Source organism: Embiotoca jacksoni, unplaced genomic scaffold, assembly GCF_022577435.1.
Source record: "Embiotoca jacksoni isolate LCO1_2020_lvr unplaced genomic scaffold, fEmbJac1.0.p SCAF_4, whole genome shotgun sequence".
Lineage (NCBI taxonomy): Eukaryota > Metazoa > Chordata > Actinopteri > Embiotocidae > Embiotoca > Embiotoca jacksoni.
This window is the reverse complement of record NW_027185392.1, coordinates 85,743-103,641: the sequence shown is the minus strand read 5'-3', so window position 1 is coordinate 103,641 and position 17,899 is coordinate 85,743. Positions and strand designations below refer to the sequence as shown.

The 17,899-nt window shown below is 44.8% G+C and overlaps 1 protein-coding gene across 6 annotated transcripts in view; it reads left to right on the top strand.

Annotated features, from left to right (window-relative positions):
- The first annotated feature begins 811 nt into the window (after positions 1-811).
- sh3pxd2aa (SH3 and PX domains 2Aa) overlaps positions 812-17,899 on the top strand; it is a 101,184-nt gene continuing 84,096 nt past the window's right edge. For all 6 annotated transcript variants that reach the window (XM_069166815.1, XM_069166814.1, XM_069166817.1 and 3 more), the window contains exons 1-2: positions 812-1,054; positions 14,585-14,665. In XM_069166815.1, coding sequence (XP_069022916.1) covers positions 959-1,054; positions 14,585-14,665 — 177 coding nt within the window. In that variant the 5' untranslated portion in view covers positions 812-958. The remainder of the gene's footprint in view (positions 1,055-14,584; positions 14,666-17,899) is intronic.

Below are 17,899 nucleotides of genomic sequence, written 5' to 3'. Positions count from 1 at the left end.
CCAGAAAGCTGCTCTTAGGACTTGGGGGGGGGGGAGTGAAATTAAAAAAAAGCGCCGTTATCAGAGAGCCCAGAGCAGGATGAAGATCGTTTAACTGATGAGATGCTTGTTTGTGTTCCATCGAGACGCGCGCCGCTGCACGTCGTTGCCAGATGTTCGTCCACCAAAATGATTCCCTATATTTCTCCAAAGGAAAAGTTCTGGGGGGTAGGGGGGGGGGGGCCCAGAGGAAGATGAATGACTGAGGGGAGGTTGATTATGTGCCAGGGCTTGCGTGGTTGTTGTGGATGAAGGCCCGGTCGAGTCGGTTTTTGTTTCCGGGGAGCTTTATTCCAAGTCGCCCCGAGGACGCGCGTGAAGCCCATCCCACTCCTTCCCCCCCTAAATTCTCTGCGCCTTTGCTGAAACGCAGGGGGGGCTGGCTGCTCGGCGCTGGATTTACCGGCTCCCCGCCACCACCACCACCACCACCACCACCACTCGCCCCCCGAAGCTCCAGGTCTGCAGATGCCCCCCTTTTGTAGGCATCGCTGCAGACACAAAGGAACTCGCTTCACTTTTTTATTTCTTCCTATTTTTTTAAGGTGACCGCCTTCCCCAAGCGCTCCGTCCGCCCGCCGGCCAGCCCCGCGCGGCTGCGAGGCAAAAACCATCGCTACCCTGCTCGGATATTCTTACCGAGGGCGCCCGCCGAGCACGAGCCCAAATGGACTATTGATAAGTTTCCGATCAAGATCGGTGCTCGTTGCGTCAGCGGACGAAAGAAGGGGGGTGGGGGGGGGGCGGGCGGGGAGGGAGGGAGGGGGGGGGAAAGAAGCGCGAGCTGTCGATCTCTTAACGGACCGCCGATTCGTTAAATGACAACGATGAATGTTGTGATTTCTCTCCCTGAGATCTGAGATCGCGTATTCGGAGCCAACCCCCCCCCCCCCCAGCAGCCGTCTCGCCTGCCGCGTTTATGCAGAGCCTTTGCAGGGTCAAGATGCAGTTTCGGACTGTGCTGGACGTGAAAGTCGTGGACGTGGAGAAGAGGCGCAATCCGTCTAAACACTACGTGAGTTGTCCTCATCCTCATCACCTCGTTCCCACCTCGTCCCGTTCTCGTGTGTCAGACGGCGTGTGTCCGTGGCCTGTTTCACAGCCACAGCGTGACACCTAAACGCATCGTTTAGTCCTTCAGGCTGGTTGCAACGAGGGGAGATTACTGCGTAATTATTCGGCTACATATGATGCCGTATTTTTTTTGTATTTTTTCTGTATTACTAGCAAACCCCCTCAGAGCACAGGTGAGCTGTCATACCTGTGTCCTAATTACGTTCATCATTATTATTATTATTACCTCCTGACATGTTTAAAGTCACAGCTGGTGCAGATATGCGATCATATAAACTCAATTTGTACACAGATCTGAAGGGAAATATTGTAGTTTTACAGTTAAAAGATTTTTTTTTTTGAGGAGTTTGCAAAATAAAATGCTTTGCTTTAGAATGAAACCAGCCCGAAGTAAATACCAATAAAGCTCAAAGAAGAGATGAACCGTGTTTTTAATGCAAATAATGCCATGTATCCCCACTTTGTCACGTTTCAGCCTCTCAAAGGTGACGATGTGCTGTTGTACCTTAAAACTATTGTAGTTATTTTTTCATGTATTTTTGAATATGTGTGAAGTTTGGACTGTTGCTTGGATAAAAAAACTAAATGTTCTAAAGCAAACAATCATAAAGATCAAGAAGATAATCAGTATATTAATACAAAATAATCCTCCTGTATACATCGTAGTTCAAAAGAAGCTGCAACCTGACCAGATACAGCAATAAAATCCTTCTTTTACGAGTAATAATAATCCAATGTTATGATTTATAAGGGTTCAATCAGTTATGAGGAACCTTTTAAGTCCATTTAGTTGATATTACTTGGATTTTTTTTGAGGGGCATTCAAATGTAAAACACAGACAGACGGACAGACTGACTCTACTTTCAGCCTCACAGTGTTTGTTTACTGTGGATCGTTTCATTTACAAGAATTCAAATCAGAATATGTTCAAAAATATCACAGACTCAAAAGATAATCTGCGGTCATTCTGTCATCTTCGCTGATCATTTGAAAGACCTCCGTGTTAAATACGATCACCATAAGGTCCATTTAGTAGCTGACCTGGAGCTTTTGATCATATCCCATGGTCTTCATCAGTGGATGAAGTTGTCATTTATTTCTCTGTTTATTTTTCAGCCTTAAGGACTTCTCTTCCCTGATAGGTTAAAAAATAAATAAACTGTCAACTGCTAAAATCTTACGACAAGGTCCATTTAGTGGCTGTCCTGGAGCTTTTGATCATATCTCATGATCTTCATCAGTAGTCATTTAGTTGTATATGCTCCTCCCACCCCCCACCCCCCCACCTTATGGACTTCGCTTACGTGTCATCCCAAAAAAAAAACCACACTATCAAGTCAACCGATAATATTCTCACCATAAGGTCCATTTAGTGGCTGAACTGGAGCTTTTATTCAGATCACATGATCTTCATCTGTGGATGAAGTTGTCATTTAATCCTCTATGTGAATTTGTTTTTGGCATTTTTAAGAACTTCCCTTCACTGATAGCTTAAAAAAAAAAACAACAACCACAACTGTCAACTGATAATATTCTCACCATGAGGTCCATTTAGTAGCTGATCTGGAGCTTTTGATCATATCCCATGATCTTCCTCAGCAGAGGAACTTTGCCCTGTTGTCCTTTAAGTCTCTGATCGTTGTTTTTGAGCACTTTGAGGACTTCTCTCCCATGTTGTATTAAAAAAATACGACGGTGTCCACTGCTCATAATCTCACCTTGGAGTCCATTTAGTCGAACGGGGTCAAGTGTTATCCTGTAATCTTTTAAGTCTACCACTCTTTGAGTTTTAGACTAATTTTTTTTTTTTTTTTTTAAAGAATATAGGTCACGTTATTCTGGACCAAACAAACCCTCATGACAGGTTCCGGTGATTATTATCACCCTCCTGAACCTTGGCTCCCGCGGCCTCGCTCATCAATACCACGCTTGTTTTAAGTGAGAGAGGGAGTCTGTGCCGGGGGGTGGGGGGTGGGAGGGGGGCTCCGCACTTCACGTCCCCAGTTCAGATCCTGTTTTGAGCTCATAAACAAGCTGTGATAAATGACCAAACATGAAGAGAACACCGTCTCGCTCATATGCAATTGCATTCCCGCTAAGCCCTAGGACTGCGAGGACGCAATTAGCGCAATTGTTGGAAACGGTACGATATGATGTGGAGGAATTGACTGTGCTCTCACGGCATTAGCCCCGTTATCAGATGTAATGTAATGTGTTTTAAAAGACGTGGAAGAATGTCATACATGTTTAAAGCTTTTGTTTAACGAGGGCTTGGAGATTTATTCGGGGAAGTTTATTCAAGGAGAGACCAGAGTTTATTCAAGGAGGGACCAGAGGACGCATTTTTAGAAATCACAGAAGTTCAGAGTCGGTATGAGAAATTTTTGAGTCCGTCGTGTACTTTGCTGTAATGTGTTGTTTTGTGGGTTCAGACTATTCGACGATATGACGATTGATGGTTTTAGTGTATTTATCACAGTGGACGAAAACCTACGCTACGTCCGGACAAAAAAAAACAACTAGCATGTCAGAATTGTTCTATCTTCTCTCCCATCTTACAACTTTCACGATGTGTTCGTGACGTAAAGGAGGCCAAGGTGCTCTTTGTACTCAATCTCAAACAGAAAAGCCAAAAGGACATAGTGTCCTCTTTGGGTTTTTTTTCCCCCATCTTTTTCTTTGTGCTTTTCCAAGTACGACTCAGCTGGTATCACTCACGCTATTGTTTTTCCACCTTCTCCTTTCCAATAGTCGGTTCCTAGCACTTCCTTCCCAACGATATCACACAGGTCATGTGTGACCGCAAGCGATGATTGGTCGAGGTCCAGTATGTTGTGAGTCATGTGACTCGGCCAAGACGCAGCAAAGCTTTATGATCATAATGATCACCTAGTCTGACAAAGTTATCGTGTTATCTCGTGTGAATCTTCAGCGTCGGTCCCCCTTAAAGTGAAGGGTGTTAAATTTGTATCTAGCAAGTTTGATATCAAGGCCTTATAAATGATGCATCCTGCGTATCGGGGACAAAAATATTTAGTTGTCAAACGAAAACAAACAACATAAATGCCAATTTGTCCGGGTTTTGACACATTTGTGTAAACAACACAGCAAGAGGCAAAAACAGTCTTTGACGGCATCCTTCTCTTGTTTCTTTTACTGTACGGACGTCGAATGAGCTTCCTGGAAGTCACTCGGGATGCAGCTTTTGCCCAATAAATGCAATGAATAATAACGAGGTGATAAATGTCTGCTTACTCCTGATAATCCACGAAACATGATTTCCTTTTGGAACTGATTTTCTTCCAAAGAACTAGTCCTCAAGGAAAGTTTTGGGATTGTATTTCATCCAGAAGCAAGAAGGACAGTGTTTATGGAAAAACTAATTACATACAATTTTTTCCATTTACTTCCATTCTATTGGAATAGAGGCAGAAATTGTCGAGGCTTGTAGGCTACTTTTAAGATGTGACCTTTTAAGATGAAGGTGGAGGTGTGCAGTCACTAGCTTGTATTAAAAGAGTGACATTTATCTTTTTTTTTTTTTTTTACTAATTAAGGGAATAGATAGTCTATGATGAAAAATATGCCTAATAGTAATTTTGAAGCTCACTAATTAACACACGCCATCTTCTGTAATGCACACCCAAACAAAAATGTCAAATTGTGGTTTTCTTAACTTTACTTAATGTAATAAGGCAGCCAGGCTCTGTCCTGGCTGCCTTATTCGCTCCAGTTTTTTATGCTAATTAGAATATAAAAAAAAAAGTAAGCTAAACTAATCACCTCATGCTCCATACTTAAGGCTCAGACATATAATCGATCTTCTAATCTCGCTGTCAGCAAGAAAGTGAACAAGTGTACTTCCCGAAATGTCAAGCTATTCCTTTAATAACACACACACACACTGATAGCAAGTAATTATTGTTAGCGGGCTAATTTTACAATACACTCACGGGCATTTTAGCACTTCCAGACAGGGAATTATTGGTATATTAATGAAGATATACGTGTGTAGGCGTCTACATACAATTTTTAGGCAATTCGGGCTCTAGTTCTTCCCCAGAGCAGTTTAGTAGTGTAATACGAGCTTCCCGCATCAGTCCAAATCTATCATTAGGCTTGTTGTAGTAGCCGAGCTACCACATGTACAGTTGAAGATGGAACCGGATATTCTCAGAGCCGAGTCGAGCCGAGCCGAGTGCTGTGTTTTTGGGCTCTTCTGTCTCGGCGGGGCCAGTCTGTGGCCCAGTTTTCCTAGCTACCCGCGTCCCAGGAGACGAGGCCCAGTCACTGTGAGAAGAAATAAACGAGGGAGGGAGGGAGGGAGGGAACAAGAGAGAGAAAATCTGTGGAAAGACACAATCTGTGGCAACCGTTGAATCCCATTTGTAAAGTTTGTGAAACCAGCTGGAAATGCTTAGCCTGTGAGAAGTGGAGGGGGGCGGGGGGTGAGACTGAGCTTTTGTCAAAGGGAAGTCGGACCGCTGAGTCGCAAACATGCATCAAACACACACACACACACACACACACACACACACACGCACACACACACACACACACACACACACACACACACACACACACACACACACACTTCTCTGGGTCTGTGTGTTTGCAGGAGGAGGTGTAAAAGCGAAATCAGGGATTGGGTACAGCCATGTTTACCTTAAGCTTTCGTCTGTCCCCGTTCCCCCCGTCCCCTCTCCGTCCCCTCTCCGTCCCCCCCCCCCCTTCTCTACAAGTCCCAGTCCCATAACAGTTCGTTTTCTAGAGACTCCCGGCGCTGCGCAAAAAGGGCCCAGACTGGAAGACGGTGTTGTTATTTGGCTCCATAAAACATCTCTTCAGAGAGCTGTTCCCCACTCAAATATTTATTGGCCTATCAAACACGGAGTGATATCTCTGTCAAAAGGCTCCCTCCTTTCTTTTTCTTCCTCCGCTCTCCCCCTAGCTGGGAGGACGCGTGGCTTTTTAAAAAAAAAAAAAAAAAATTTTTTTTAACGAGGCCGCCTTTTTTGTCCGGCGATCGCTCGGGAGAGTTTGATGACTCGCTGGAAGTCACTCGAGGCCCCTCGGAGCGTACGTGGGTGCGCGTGTGCTAGAAAAGAGGGTGAGTCGGGGGGCTTTGCCGACGTCTGTTTGGTAAAAGTCCTCGCGCCTGACGCTCAGCTCGCGAAGCCCTATCTTTGACGCCGCGTCGCGCGTACCGGCACGACTGGCCGACAAAAGAGGCGGACGCCGTCGTCCTCGCACTTTTGTCACAGAGACCTCGCACGCATGCAGGGGGTTGTTTCCACGTCTGTAGCGCCAGATGTTGTTTGCGATGGCGGAAGGTTTCATTTGACTCTCACGGAAGTCTCACAGCGGCTCCTTTTGTTTCTGATGAAGACGTGGAAGCACACGTCGGGAGCGTTTGACCGTGGCCTCCAGCTTCTCCCGGCGTCCCTCTGAACAGCTCGACTCGGCGATTACGTCATCCGAGGAACGGCGACGGTGGGAGGATGGGGCGTGTGTGTTGGGCATCATGTGTCGCCCAGACGACGGTGGCTCTCGTTTTATTTTCATGGGGAAAACGATCCGAGCGGGCTGTTGCAAACATCCCTGTTCTGTCGCTTCGGTCTGGGCTGACGTGTGGTTATTTTTTTTTGTGTGTGCGCGCGAGACAGAGGACGATTGATTGGCAGCGGAGGAAGTCGAGAAGAAAATGGGAAGGAATAAAGGATGCTCGCAGCTCTCTTTAGGAGACTACGAGAAAGTCAGGGAAATTGGGGGGGGGGGGGGGGGAAACCCGTTAGATTCAGTCTGTCCCGATTAGCATGACAAAACGTTCGTTCTCTACCAAAATAGGATGATTTATGAGTAATGTTGGATCTGACAAATCATAAATTTGCTGGAATGTAAAGTAAGGGTTAAATCAGACTAAAAATGTAAAAGGTTAATCCACACTTAGTACTCCCTAATGTACTCGAGTACAGTTTAGTGCAAAGCACAGCGTGTTTGATCAGGAATCAGGAAGTCAGTTTTTTAAGAATGTTGAATGTTGTGTGACTCATGATGCTACACGAGTACGGAATATTATTATTATTGTTATTATTATTATTATTATCAAAATTAGCCAATGGGGAGTTGGGAGGGAACGAAGCAATGTCTCGGGAACAGTACAGATTAAGAATTATTTAAAGCAAAAATAATAATCTCCTATAACCAAAGTCTCTAGAAAAAGAGTGACTTGTTCACGCTCAACAGATACCGTCCAACTTCTCAAACCGTCGCCTCGGCCCGAGCTGATCTTTAGCTTCATCTTTGAGACGTTAGCGCTACTTGTCCAACATCAAACTCACTTCGTCTGGCCATTGATCATTGATCGGTAGACTGACCTTCTGCTCAGTGCTTCACTCTAATGGCTGTGCGCAGCTGTGGTAGACTGATGATCCGCTGCAGCTCCACCTGCAGTTTGCAGTGCACCTCATCTTCTTTTATGTTTCAAAGACCTTTTTGACGGCTGTTGTTGTAATTGCGTGTTTCCGCTGTTCGCACCGTGATGTCTAATCTCACAGTTTTACCTGCAAAGCTCTGGCGGCCTCGTAGCGACGTGTTCTTCTTCTTATGTTGTTTACCGGCGGCTGGCAGACAGCTTTGTCATTGTAACCTTCTGACCGGGGGGGGGGGGGGGGGGGGGGGGTGTTAACGAATTACAACCAGGTACCGGCAAAAAAAAAAAACAGCGGAAATCGGGAAGAACGATATTTGCAAATACTAAACCATTCTTTGTATTTTAACGAATATTCGAAAATCATTTCCCCGGTACAGATCAATTGTACCTAATCTGGGAGTTCTCATAGTTTTGAAGATTTTAAAGAGAAATCTCAATCGCTGGCAACAATATATAACCTATAACAAACTACATTTTCTCTGTAATAACCCTGGTATTTAGTTTCATTGTTTTAACTGTTTTTCTGTTGATGCAGTTTATGTTTGTGTGTTATTATTCAATAGTTGATCAGTGCAGCTGTAATTTGGGCACAGTTTGGGCCTCTTTGGTGGTCTGTCAGCTGTCGAGCGTTGATTTTAAAAGGCATATATTAAAAACACTGACAGCGAGACTTCGACGTGCAGAATTCAATTACCTGGAATCTGTCCTGGGAAAACCTCCCTTTGGGAGCATTGCTTGTAATGGGGGGATTTATGAGTGCGCCAAACCTTGTTTCTGCTTTTCACAATCTGAAATACCTTTAGAATTGTTCTCCTGTTGTTTGAAATGGTATCAAGAAAAGGTTTTAAAGGAGCACAGGATGTACCTGCTGACCGGACACTTCCTGTGCCCACCGCAGTGGCACAGAAGTCTGGTCCTTTACAGAGTGGAAGTGACCACAGTTAATGATCCGGCGTCGGCCTGGTGTGTGGTGGATAAAGGGCACAGCTTTGGCTTCGGACACAAAAACTCAGTCTTTTTTTTTTTTTTTTTTTTTTTTTTCAAAGACCCCCTGCCAAAGCTTGTGAATAAACTCGTCCTACAGTTTATTTCACCCCCGTGACGTTTTTGGCGGCTTGCTGGGGGAACAGCTTAAACGAATTTGTAAAGCTTTCTATTGTCATTTTTTAACCTCTGTGTCCAAACTGAAACAATAAGTTGACTGCATTAGACATTAGAGTATATTTAGCCCAGTTTGTGGCTCTGTGTGGAAAGACAGGACACCCATGTGAAGGGAATTTTTTTCCAACCTGACTTTTTGTAGTCAGATCATTTGTGCTTTCATAGTCTGCGTGTTTTATAGGTTGCTTTAAATATAGTAGTTTAGGCGGGGTTCGCTGCATTTAGTGGCTGGGCCCACAAACTCTGCCCCACCAAAGACTCTTTTGCCTTCTTGTCTTGAAAACTGTGAGAGTGCGTCCCCGGCTTTCCTCCGAAACTGTAAGTTATTTTACTTCTTCTACCTCCTTTATCTCCTATGTGGTCAACGGATAATCTTTAATGCTCGTGTCATCTAGAGGAGCGTTCCTTGAGGAAAAGGGGGGAAATTAAGTGAGTTGTAAACCTGACATGATGATTTATAGCAATTTTCAGACGAACATGATGAAATAATCAGAGGTCCAATTTGTTTCCGTCATAAGAAATCGTGTTTCTGTCTTCGCTTCTGAGGATGAATACAGCTTTTGTTTTCACGTCCCGCTTCCTCAGTAGGAATAGCAGACGTACAAGGTCTTTTTTTGCTATCTGGGACGTGCAAGCCCCCCAAGCCTCTCTTTTTTTTGCGTCGTGTATTTCTGTTCCCCCCTCGTTTGTGTTTTCCCTGTTTATGAGTCATTTTGTAGACTCCTTTGAAAAGAAAGTTGACATGTCACAAATGGAGAATTGACACGTGAGTGCTGTTTATAATCATTAGAAATCGTTGTTTTTTTTTCCTTTGGCTTACACAGTGTTTCATTGAGGGAATTGCTTTTTTCCCGTTGCAGCTGTGTGTTAAAACATCTTTGTGTTTTTTTTGTTTTTTTGTCTTTTACGGTCGTCTGCAGAGAGTTCTGTTTGAGCCAGCCAGACGTAGGCGTGGTTATTAACAGCTCAGTGTTAGAAACGCAGAGGTTTGAATGTTTGGCCACCTCGCCCAAAATTTCAACCTTCATTTTAGGTATTGCAGCAATGCCTCATTGGTCTAGACATGCCTGCCAACGCAAGAATGTCCTGCCGCAATCACAAGACTATGTTTGACTTTTTATCTCGATTTCTGTGGTGACGACATTCTTTTTTTTCCCCGTGGAGGCTTCTTAATCTTAAAGTCTAAATTAGTCTGAAATTGGGTCTGTTTGCTGCTCCTGTGAAAATGATGGCTCATCTTCTAGCCCCATCTCATGATATGGAATTATTTAATATTGGCAGACAGATGATTTCCTAACTGACATTTTGAGTGAGTCATTTTCATTTCGTTCCTCAAACGCTTGATTGAGGGCAGTTGGGCTGTTCGGAGCGCTCACGACGGGTTGTGCTTGAGCTCTGAGTCAGCTCGTGTCGGGCTTATTTTAGTTGTTGCATGAGTGTGTGCCGTTCCTCGTGAAAAGGTGAAGTTGAAAAAAAAATAAAGCAGCTACCATGTAGTATGCGAAATTAAATGATGAAAATCTAATTACAGGCGATATAAAAGATGTTTACAGCAGCTGGATTTATCCGGAGAGGCAGCCGCCCACTTCTAATTTACTGCCTGCATTGAGTGTATAGAGTTTATTTCAGGGATTGGGAGGGCATTAAGTTTAAGCTTGATATTTTGGGCGCTGGGCAGACCGTGGATGGTTGTTGGTTGTGTTTTCCACATGCGGTTGCCATCACATACCCATCTGCTCCTGGGGTTTGGAGCTTTTTCGACGAGTCCACATCTTTCAGCCAGGCTCCTGTCTTACACTTCAGCTCAGCACCGATTTATAAATTAAGTGGTCCAGAGGCATGATGGGCGGATGGTATTCTGGCACACTGTTGAGGTCAGAAGAGTTTATGGAACACACACTCAACAGCATGTTACATTTGCAGTAAGTTCCTCAGAAATCCACTAATGTGTGCTGATTTACCGCCGATACTTGTTCATTGCACTGGTGTTTGTGTTTGTGTGTGACTAGAAATTACAGTATGCTAAATGCCAAAGAAACATTTTAACAGGGCGAAGAGTTTGAAGCTTGCGGCTTTGCGGAGGCTTTGCTAAGCACATTGTTGCCTTGGCCTAAATGCTAACACCAGCATGCTAACAGTCTCACAATGACAATAAAACACTGCCGTTTAGCAGCTTGAGTGTTTACCGTGTTAACTGTCACAGTATAGCGTATTAGCTCCTATTAATTGATACTGATCATAAAGAACTGCTAAGGCTGGTGGGAATGTTTTTAGTTTTGCAGGTATTTCACAAGTTATTTTTGTCCTAAAAAAGTTGAGAAGTTGATCAAAGTTTTGGGTTGATAAAGGCACTAAATAGAAAAACGGCAAATTAAATTCATTGAGACATTTCAAACCCGCTACGCACCAGCAGCTAATCAGTCAGAGCATCACCAAACCATCAATCTCTGTATCAAATTTCGTGCCACTCAGTGCGATAGATGTTTTGTGAGCCTTTAGTGTGTTTTTTTTTTTTTTTGGGCCGTCGCTTATTATATTAACGTCACTTGGCCGCTCTGAACGAATGAGTGCGATTAAGCTAAAATTGAGATTTTTTTTTTCTAAAGGTAGTTGCACCGGTGGCAGAGTAAAGGATGGTTTTGGTACATACTGACTGGTTAAAACTGAGTTTCAAAACGAACTCGTACTGCGTACAGTAGGATGCAATGACTGCGAACGATACCCAGACCAATATATATGCACAGTGTATTTGGCTCTGGTACCACTAAGCTGCGAATTTCACACCAATCCATCGAATAATTGTAGAAATACTTCAATCAGGACCAAAGTAGGTGGACTGATTCATTTACTGACCCTTCAATCCATAGAACCATGCCAACAGTCTGGCGAAAAAAATTACCCAGTATGCCGTCATTGGACGTTTTTTCTCAAACCTTTAAATATATTAGTACCTGCATCAAAAATTCAGTATGAGTGGGACTGCATTACACACTCCCATCCGTCCCCTCTGAGGCATGTCTTATCTCCAACTCACCTATCAGTGTGGCCTGGTATGCACAAACAGCGTAGAGATAATTTGGGTATTTGTGCCATTGAAGTCAAGCCTTCACGTGAAGGTTTTAAAAGCTAAGGCCTCGTGTGTCATGGATTACCTCGACCATGCCGTTAACGGACTCTTTCCCTAAAGCTTCGTTAATGAGCAGTAAAAAAAAAAGAAAGAAAAAAAAAAAGCTCTTTGCTTATACTCATGTTAAATTACAAAGACACTCAGAAACATCGCCGACTGTAAGCCAGTTTTGTGATTTTTCTTTTTTTTTGTAACTCTGCAGTACCCCCGGGAGCACATTTTCATAGCAATAAATGCCAGAGCTAATCGCTGTGGTGACACCCCACCGTGCTAAGAACAAGTTTGTCAGTGTAGTGTGACAGTCACAGCTTCTGGATGCCAGTAGCTGTGTTTGCACGGGAGCGAAACATACTGTGATGGCTCCACGCCAGCAGCAGCAGCAGCAGCAGCAGCAACAAGGCTTCCTAACCCGCGGCTTTGTTGTGGCAGCGCTTTTTGTTTCAGGCTTGTTGCCCTTGTTGCGTCAACGACAGGGTCCTCCACTCGGCCTCATTCATCCCGGCTCCGCTCCAGAGGCTCTTGGCAGGTGCGGGGGTCGGACTGACGGAGGGAGATCAGTCAGAAAGATGGAGGCTGCCGGAATAAGGGGCAGGAATGGCTCAGGAGGGAAACATATTGCCTTTTATTTCATCTGAATTTCATACATGAGGCAAAGTCAATTGTTTCTTTGCTCAAGGTGGCGGGATCCTAAGTGGATTTCTATTTGCGGCGCAGCTGGGCCACTTAACTGGAATGCCTTGGCTTGGTGACAATATTATTTGATCGCAAATCACTTGATAAAGTTTATTTATTTTTTTTTTTTTGCTGTACATGCCTTATGTGTACAGTTTTGAAGTGTTTATTGGCTGCAAAATGTAGAGTGAGTTTCTAAAGGCTGTTCTTATCTGGCAACAACAACGTCCAAAATCTCAGTATGGCTACATTTTCCAGCAAATTTCTTCCAAACAGAAGAATCCGGAGAGACTCAAGAAGAAAACCTCATCTACAAACAGGGTTACCAGAATATTTGATACGCATGTAGAGTGTGCCATCGGAGAGACTTGAACAGGGGTAAACAATTACTTTGATGAGTAAGTATTCCAAGAAACATCTCTTGATCAACACCTGAGTTCCACAAGTTTTTGTGGTCGCTGGTACGTGAACATTTGTGACTTCGCCGCGGACCCGAAAGAAGTCGCAAGGAACCAAATCTGATTGGAAGGGGTGGAAAGCTACGTATAATATGAGTGTTACTGTGCATTTTGGAAGGCATTTTTGTCCCCCATCCAACCCATTTCTGTGGTGTGCTAGTAGCCGAACAATGAACCGTGACCTCCGTGGTTTCATTACGACATGCCGAAACCCTTTGGCGAGAATGCCAAAAAGTAGTCTTAAAGTAATTCTTTTCATCTCAATTATCGTTTTCACGCTAAATCAAGCACTTTGAGCTGCCTTGAATTAATCACACATCCATCTTGACGGAGGCAGATCATATGAATTGGTTCTTTCATGGCCGTATTCTGGAAGGCACCAACCAACCGTGTTGTCCTGCTGATACTGAATTGCCTGATCAGAAGACGCTCACATGGTTTTGTTTCACAAGCCAAATACAAACTTTCCATTTTACTTTTGAAGAGTTGTTGTACTGGACAACGTGAAGATGGATTTTTCTAATATTTCGTCCAAAGCATTTCCACTTGTTTCGGGGGACAATAATATTACGGCGCTGTGAGCGTTTGCTGTTTTATCGAATTGCTTTCGATTCTAGAGGTGTGCCCATTAAAGTTCAGGCAGCTTGCAGCCTAATGTTACATAAGAGCTTATCCACTCGAGTAATTTCACATCCAGGTCTTTTTTTTTTTTTGCCTCAACGTCTCTAGATCAGCAGTCGAGAGATCCCACGTGCTCTTAACTTCTCTGATGAAAATTTGCCGGCCTCCGGATCTGTTACCTTGGTTATCTATGTTTCATTAGATTAGAGATGATGGCGGCATCACTTACCCTCTCTTGACGGATAAATGGACTCTATCTCAATCTTATCAGGCCTCTCAGGGCTGCTGCAGAGCTTCAGCCGAGGGTGGAGGCCGGCAGGTCAGTCTGCTGACAAAGGAGGGATGATGTCACCAGCCAGCCTGAGGTGCAGTGATGGATTTATGAGTGTGTGTCAATAGACAGCTCTCCTTGTTGGCAGCTGCTTGTGGGTTTGTTGTGTGTACAATCCTTTAGCTGACGCCTATTGTTGAGACCAGTGCTGATAAAGATTAGTAGACTCATTGATTATTCCCTTGACAGAAAATTATTGACAATTTAATTGATTATTTGTTGTCATTGTATCAAGCATAAATGCCAAACAGTACAAAATATGATGATTTTTGTTTTGTTTTATGTTTTTGTAGCTGAGGTCTTTGGGGTTTTGGACAAAACAAACAGGCTTAACCCCTTTCCATCCCTTTTCAAAGTAGCAGGGCATAACCAATGTTTGTAGTTTCTGGGTTTGAAAAGTGAAGCCAATGCAGAAGTGCCTTAAAGTGCAGTACCACCGAGGGCCACTAGGGGCTGGCTAAAAAAAAAAAAAAAAAAAAAACCGTGCCTCAACTTGCCCAATGTTCACCATTGTGGCCTCTCAGTAGTTTTGGAGCTGTTATTAAGGAATTCTGAATGTTTTTTTTTTAGGTGGAAATTAAACAAAAAAAATGTCCTTGGGCTTGAAGGACTGAAATAAAACTAATAAAATAATAAAGTTTTAACTGTGCCTCTCTTCTCTTGGCAGGTGTATCTCATCAATGTCACCTACTCTGACAACACCTCCCACATCGTGTACAGAAGATACAGCAAGTTCTTTGACCTACAGGTAACCCTCCATCACTCATACACCCCCTCCCTCCCCGTGTGGGCCGTGTTTTGTACCGAAGTCCCTAATTTCATTGCTGCCGATATATTTTTCAGCAGGTCGACCCGGTGAACCCGCTGCAGCGTTGGTTGGTGTAGGTTAGATGTGTAAGTCTTGCGACCGCTGGCTGCTGCTGCCGTGTCTCCGGCCGTGTTCGCCACACCTCGTCGCCTCGGTTGAATCAATGTGTGTGTTGGTAATTGGTCGGGGAGTAGGGGAGACGTGGTTTGTATTCCTCGGCCTCGTAGAGACGCAGCGAATGCACAGCGAATGTCTCTCTCTCTCTCTCTCTGCCTCTCCACCCCTCCTTCTATCTCCACTCTTCTTCCTTTCTCATCTCATCCCTGCCTTGCCCTCAAAACGTCAGGGAGCTGACAGGCCTTTTTTAAAAAAAAAATATTTTTTATAGTACAAGCAAGAAAATCCACATAGAAGTCAATTTAATGTACCGTACTTTATAGTGGGTCACCGTTCGATCCTGCGGCGCGGACTGCTCTCATTGGCGGCTTCTTTAAATCGAGGCTCACACGGAGGAGGGCCTTTTTTTATTTTTTTTATTTTTCCTTTTCTTTCTGTTTCCTTGACTTGGCTCAGATGCTTTGCTCTCATGTTTAAAGTGTCAAGTTCTCTCTTCGGGACTATTTATTTTGGAATGAAGCAGGAGTTGCAGTGAAAACCTTCCCTGTGTCTCTCAGATTGACTGGGAGATTGTTTGTGTGCCCTCTGCAAGCTGATACCATATGTATATTGCACCAGAGGTCCACGGGTCACCGGTAAATATAAAAGGGCCGTAGTGAGAGAGTTGCAGGGGGCGCATCTCAATAGCGCCAGTGTGCTCGTGCAGCAGGAAATGATGTTTCAATCAGTGGCGGAAAGGTCCTTTCTGAAAGCTCCCATTGATGACCAGCGGGGCAGTGTGAGGCAGAAAATAGGCCCCGCCCCCTTGCAACTGATTAGTCCCAATGTGGAATAAAAGACAGAGGTGGAATAATAAACACGGCGAAGTATGAATGCTCCTCCGCAGGTGAGCTGGGCACACGTGTGTGTGTCCTCCTCCTGAAATTTAGCCCCACACTCGCGTAAATTGTCTGGGAGGAAACGAATGAACCTTAATGGTTCATGGATGGCTTTGCACAAAATCACTCCCAGTCAGCAGCAACAAGATTGATTCTGTTAGGTTTGTCAGATGGCGCTGGGTAAAGGTCAACCATCTTGGTTGGTGCTTTATTGAGTTGTCAAATAAAACAGCTGGCCACTATTATACTGTGAAAATCTGCTGCTACATATTCTGGAGATTTACCAATGCTGGGCTCCAAATGGCGTACTTATGTACTGACCATAGACTGTATATAAAAGTGTTCGTGGCTTCCGGGTCTGAAAAGTGAGGCGGAAGCACCTTCAGCTGCAATACCACCAAGTGCCACTATAGGTCAGCTCCAAAAAGCCTCCGGCTCCATAGACTCCCATTCAACTAGTCTCATCAAATTCAAAGGGAATGCAATTTCTCCACGAGTTATCTCAGTGTTGTTAGCTAAAGTCGCTCCTTCTGATTCATTTTCTGGCGGTCCATCTCAAAATAATCCTGTCATTAATTCAAAAAATTATCTTTAAAAAGGTGTGTTTTTTGGGGGCGTGTCTGTTTGATTGACAGGCCTGTGGTGCAGTCAGGTTACGGCTATCGGTGGGCGGGACGTAGTATCGTCGGGTTTCCAATCAGATCAGTGAGATCCACCGCTCGCTCCTCCCCCAGCTCGTCCAAATATGGTCACTTCCTGCTCCGAACTAGCAAGATGGCGACGGCCAAAATCTGAACTCCAGGCTTCACAACAGCCGCCGTCTTGGCTACGCAGAGGAAGGGGCGGGGCCACTGATGTGAAGAATTTTCAATTTAAGGTGCCTGAGGAAGCTGCAACGCCATACTGAAGTGTTTTTATTTGTCATTACTGCTGCTAAACAGAAGAATCAGTGTGTTTATTGAGTGTGTTAAACTGGATTTCTGGTAACAAATAATTAAAGCTGCAGATATTGCGGCGGGCGATGAGTTCATATATTGAGGTCAGTGCAGAACGGCAGTTTGAAACAACACAGCTCTCGTCAAAATTCCACAAAGACTCCTAACATGTAAGAGCCCTATTTGTTAGTGTACTGAGGGAAATATGTCATTTGGTATAAATGGTCTTTTTTAAATCTCGCTGCGGTACATCAGGACGTCTCGCGTCTCTGCCCCAGATCGTGATGTTTCCATTTGCACTGTGACACTCATGAATAAAACTTCCACCGGCAGGGCAGCCCTCCTGACGCTCAGTAATCCTCTATCTCTGTCGGTATATGGACCGAAAGTAAAGTTCTCCCTGCCAGCCTTTGATCTCGCCCAGACGGCTTTGATGGTGCCGTTTGATCTCATTGTTTTCAGAGCGACCCGGAGCCTCTCCCGTCCAAACATTTATCTGGTGCGGAGACCCCGCTGCTCCCAGCGTTCCCCGTTAAACCCCGGAGGGAGAGGAACACGGACGGGGCGCTCCGAAACCGTCGGGGGAGAGAGGGGGGGGAGGGGGCAGAGGGGGGGGGGGGGGGGCTTAACCAAAAGCTTTGGCAAAGACCGCTGGGGGTTTTCCGAGACGGTTTCCTCGTCATGACTTCTTGGCAACGTAGCGGGCCTCGTCCTACAGCGGGCCGCCATCCAAACGAGAGGGGGCCGCGGATCTTGCTCTGACCGACTTTGTTATGGTTTTTGATCCGAAAGACCGAAAGCCTCTTTATTTTTCCGTGTAGAATTCACGGACAATAAAGCCGGCGTCGCTTTGATGTTAGACACCCGTGAAGAGCCGTTTGATGTGGCGGATGCGGCGCCGACCGTCCCAACGACTAGTTTGTCTCTGTATCATCCTTTAGAAAGGGCGCTTTCCTTTCGCCGACACCTCCAGGAAATAAATCGGACCGCAATGCGTTAAGATAAAATAATAAAGAGCCGTATTAGTGCTTTTCAGTGCCCCGTCCGTGTGAAAAGAAGCCATTTACGGATATTAAAATGAATGCGTTACTGCGAAATTTTGCCCGAATTGCTCTGCGGGGAGCCATTTCGTTCGCTCTTTCGCTTCGTTAAGGGCCTCGATCCCTCTCCGTCCACGTCCGTGCGGAGAAAGTAGTCCCTTTCCGTCTGCCGTCCTTCTGCCACCGTCCTCCTATTAAGTCTTT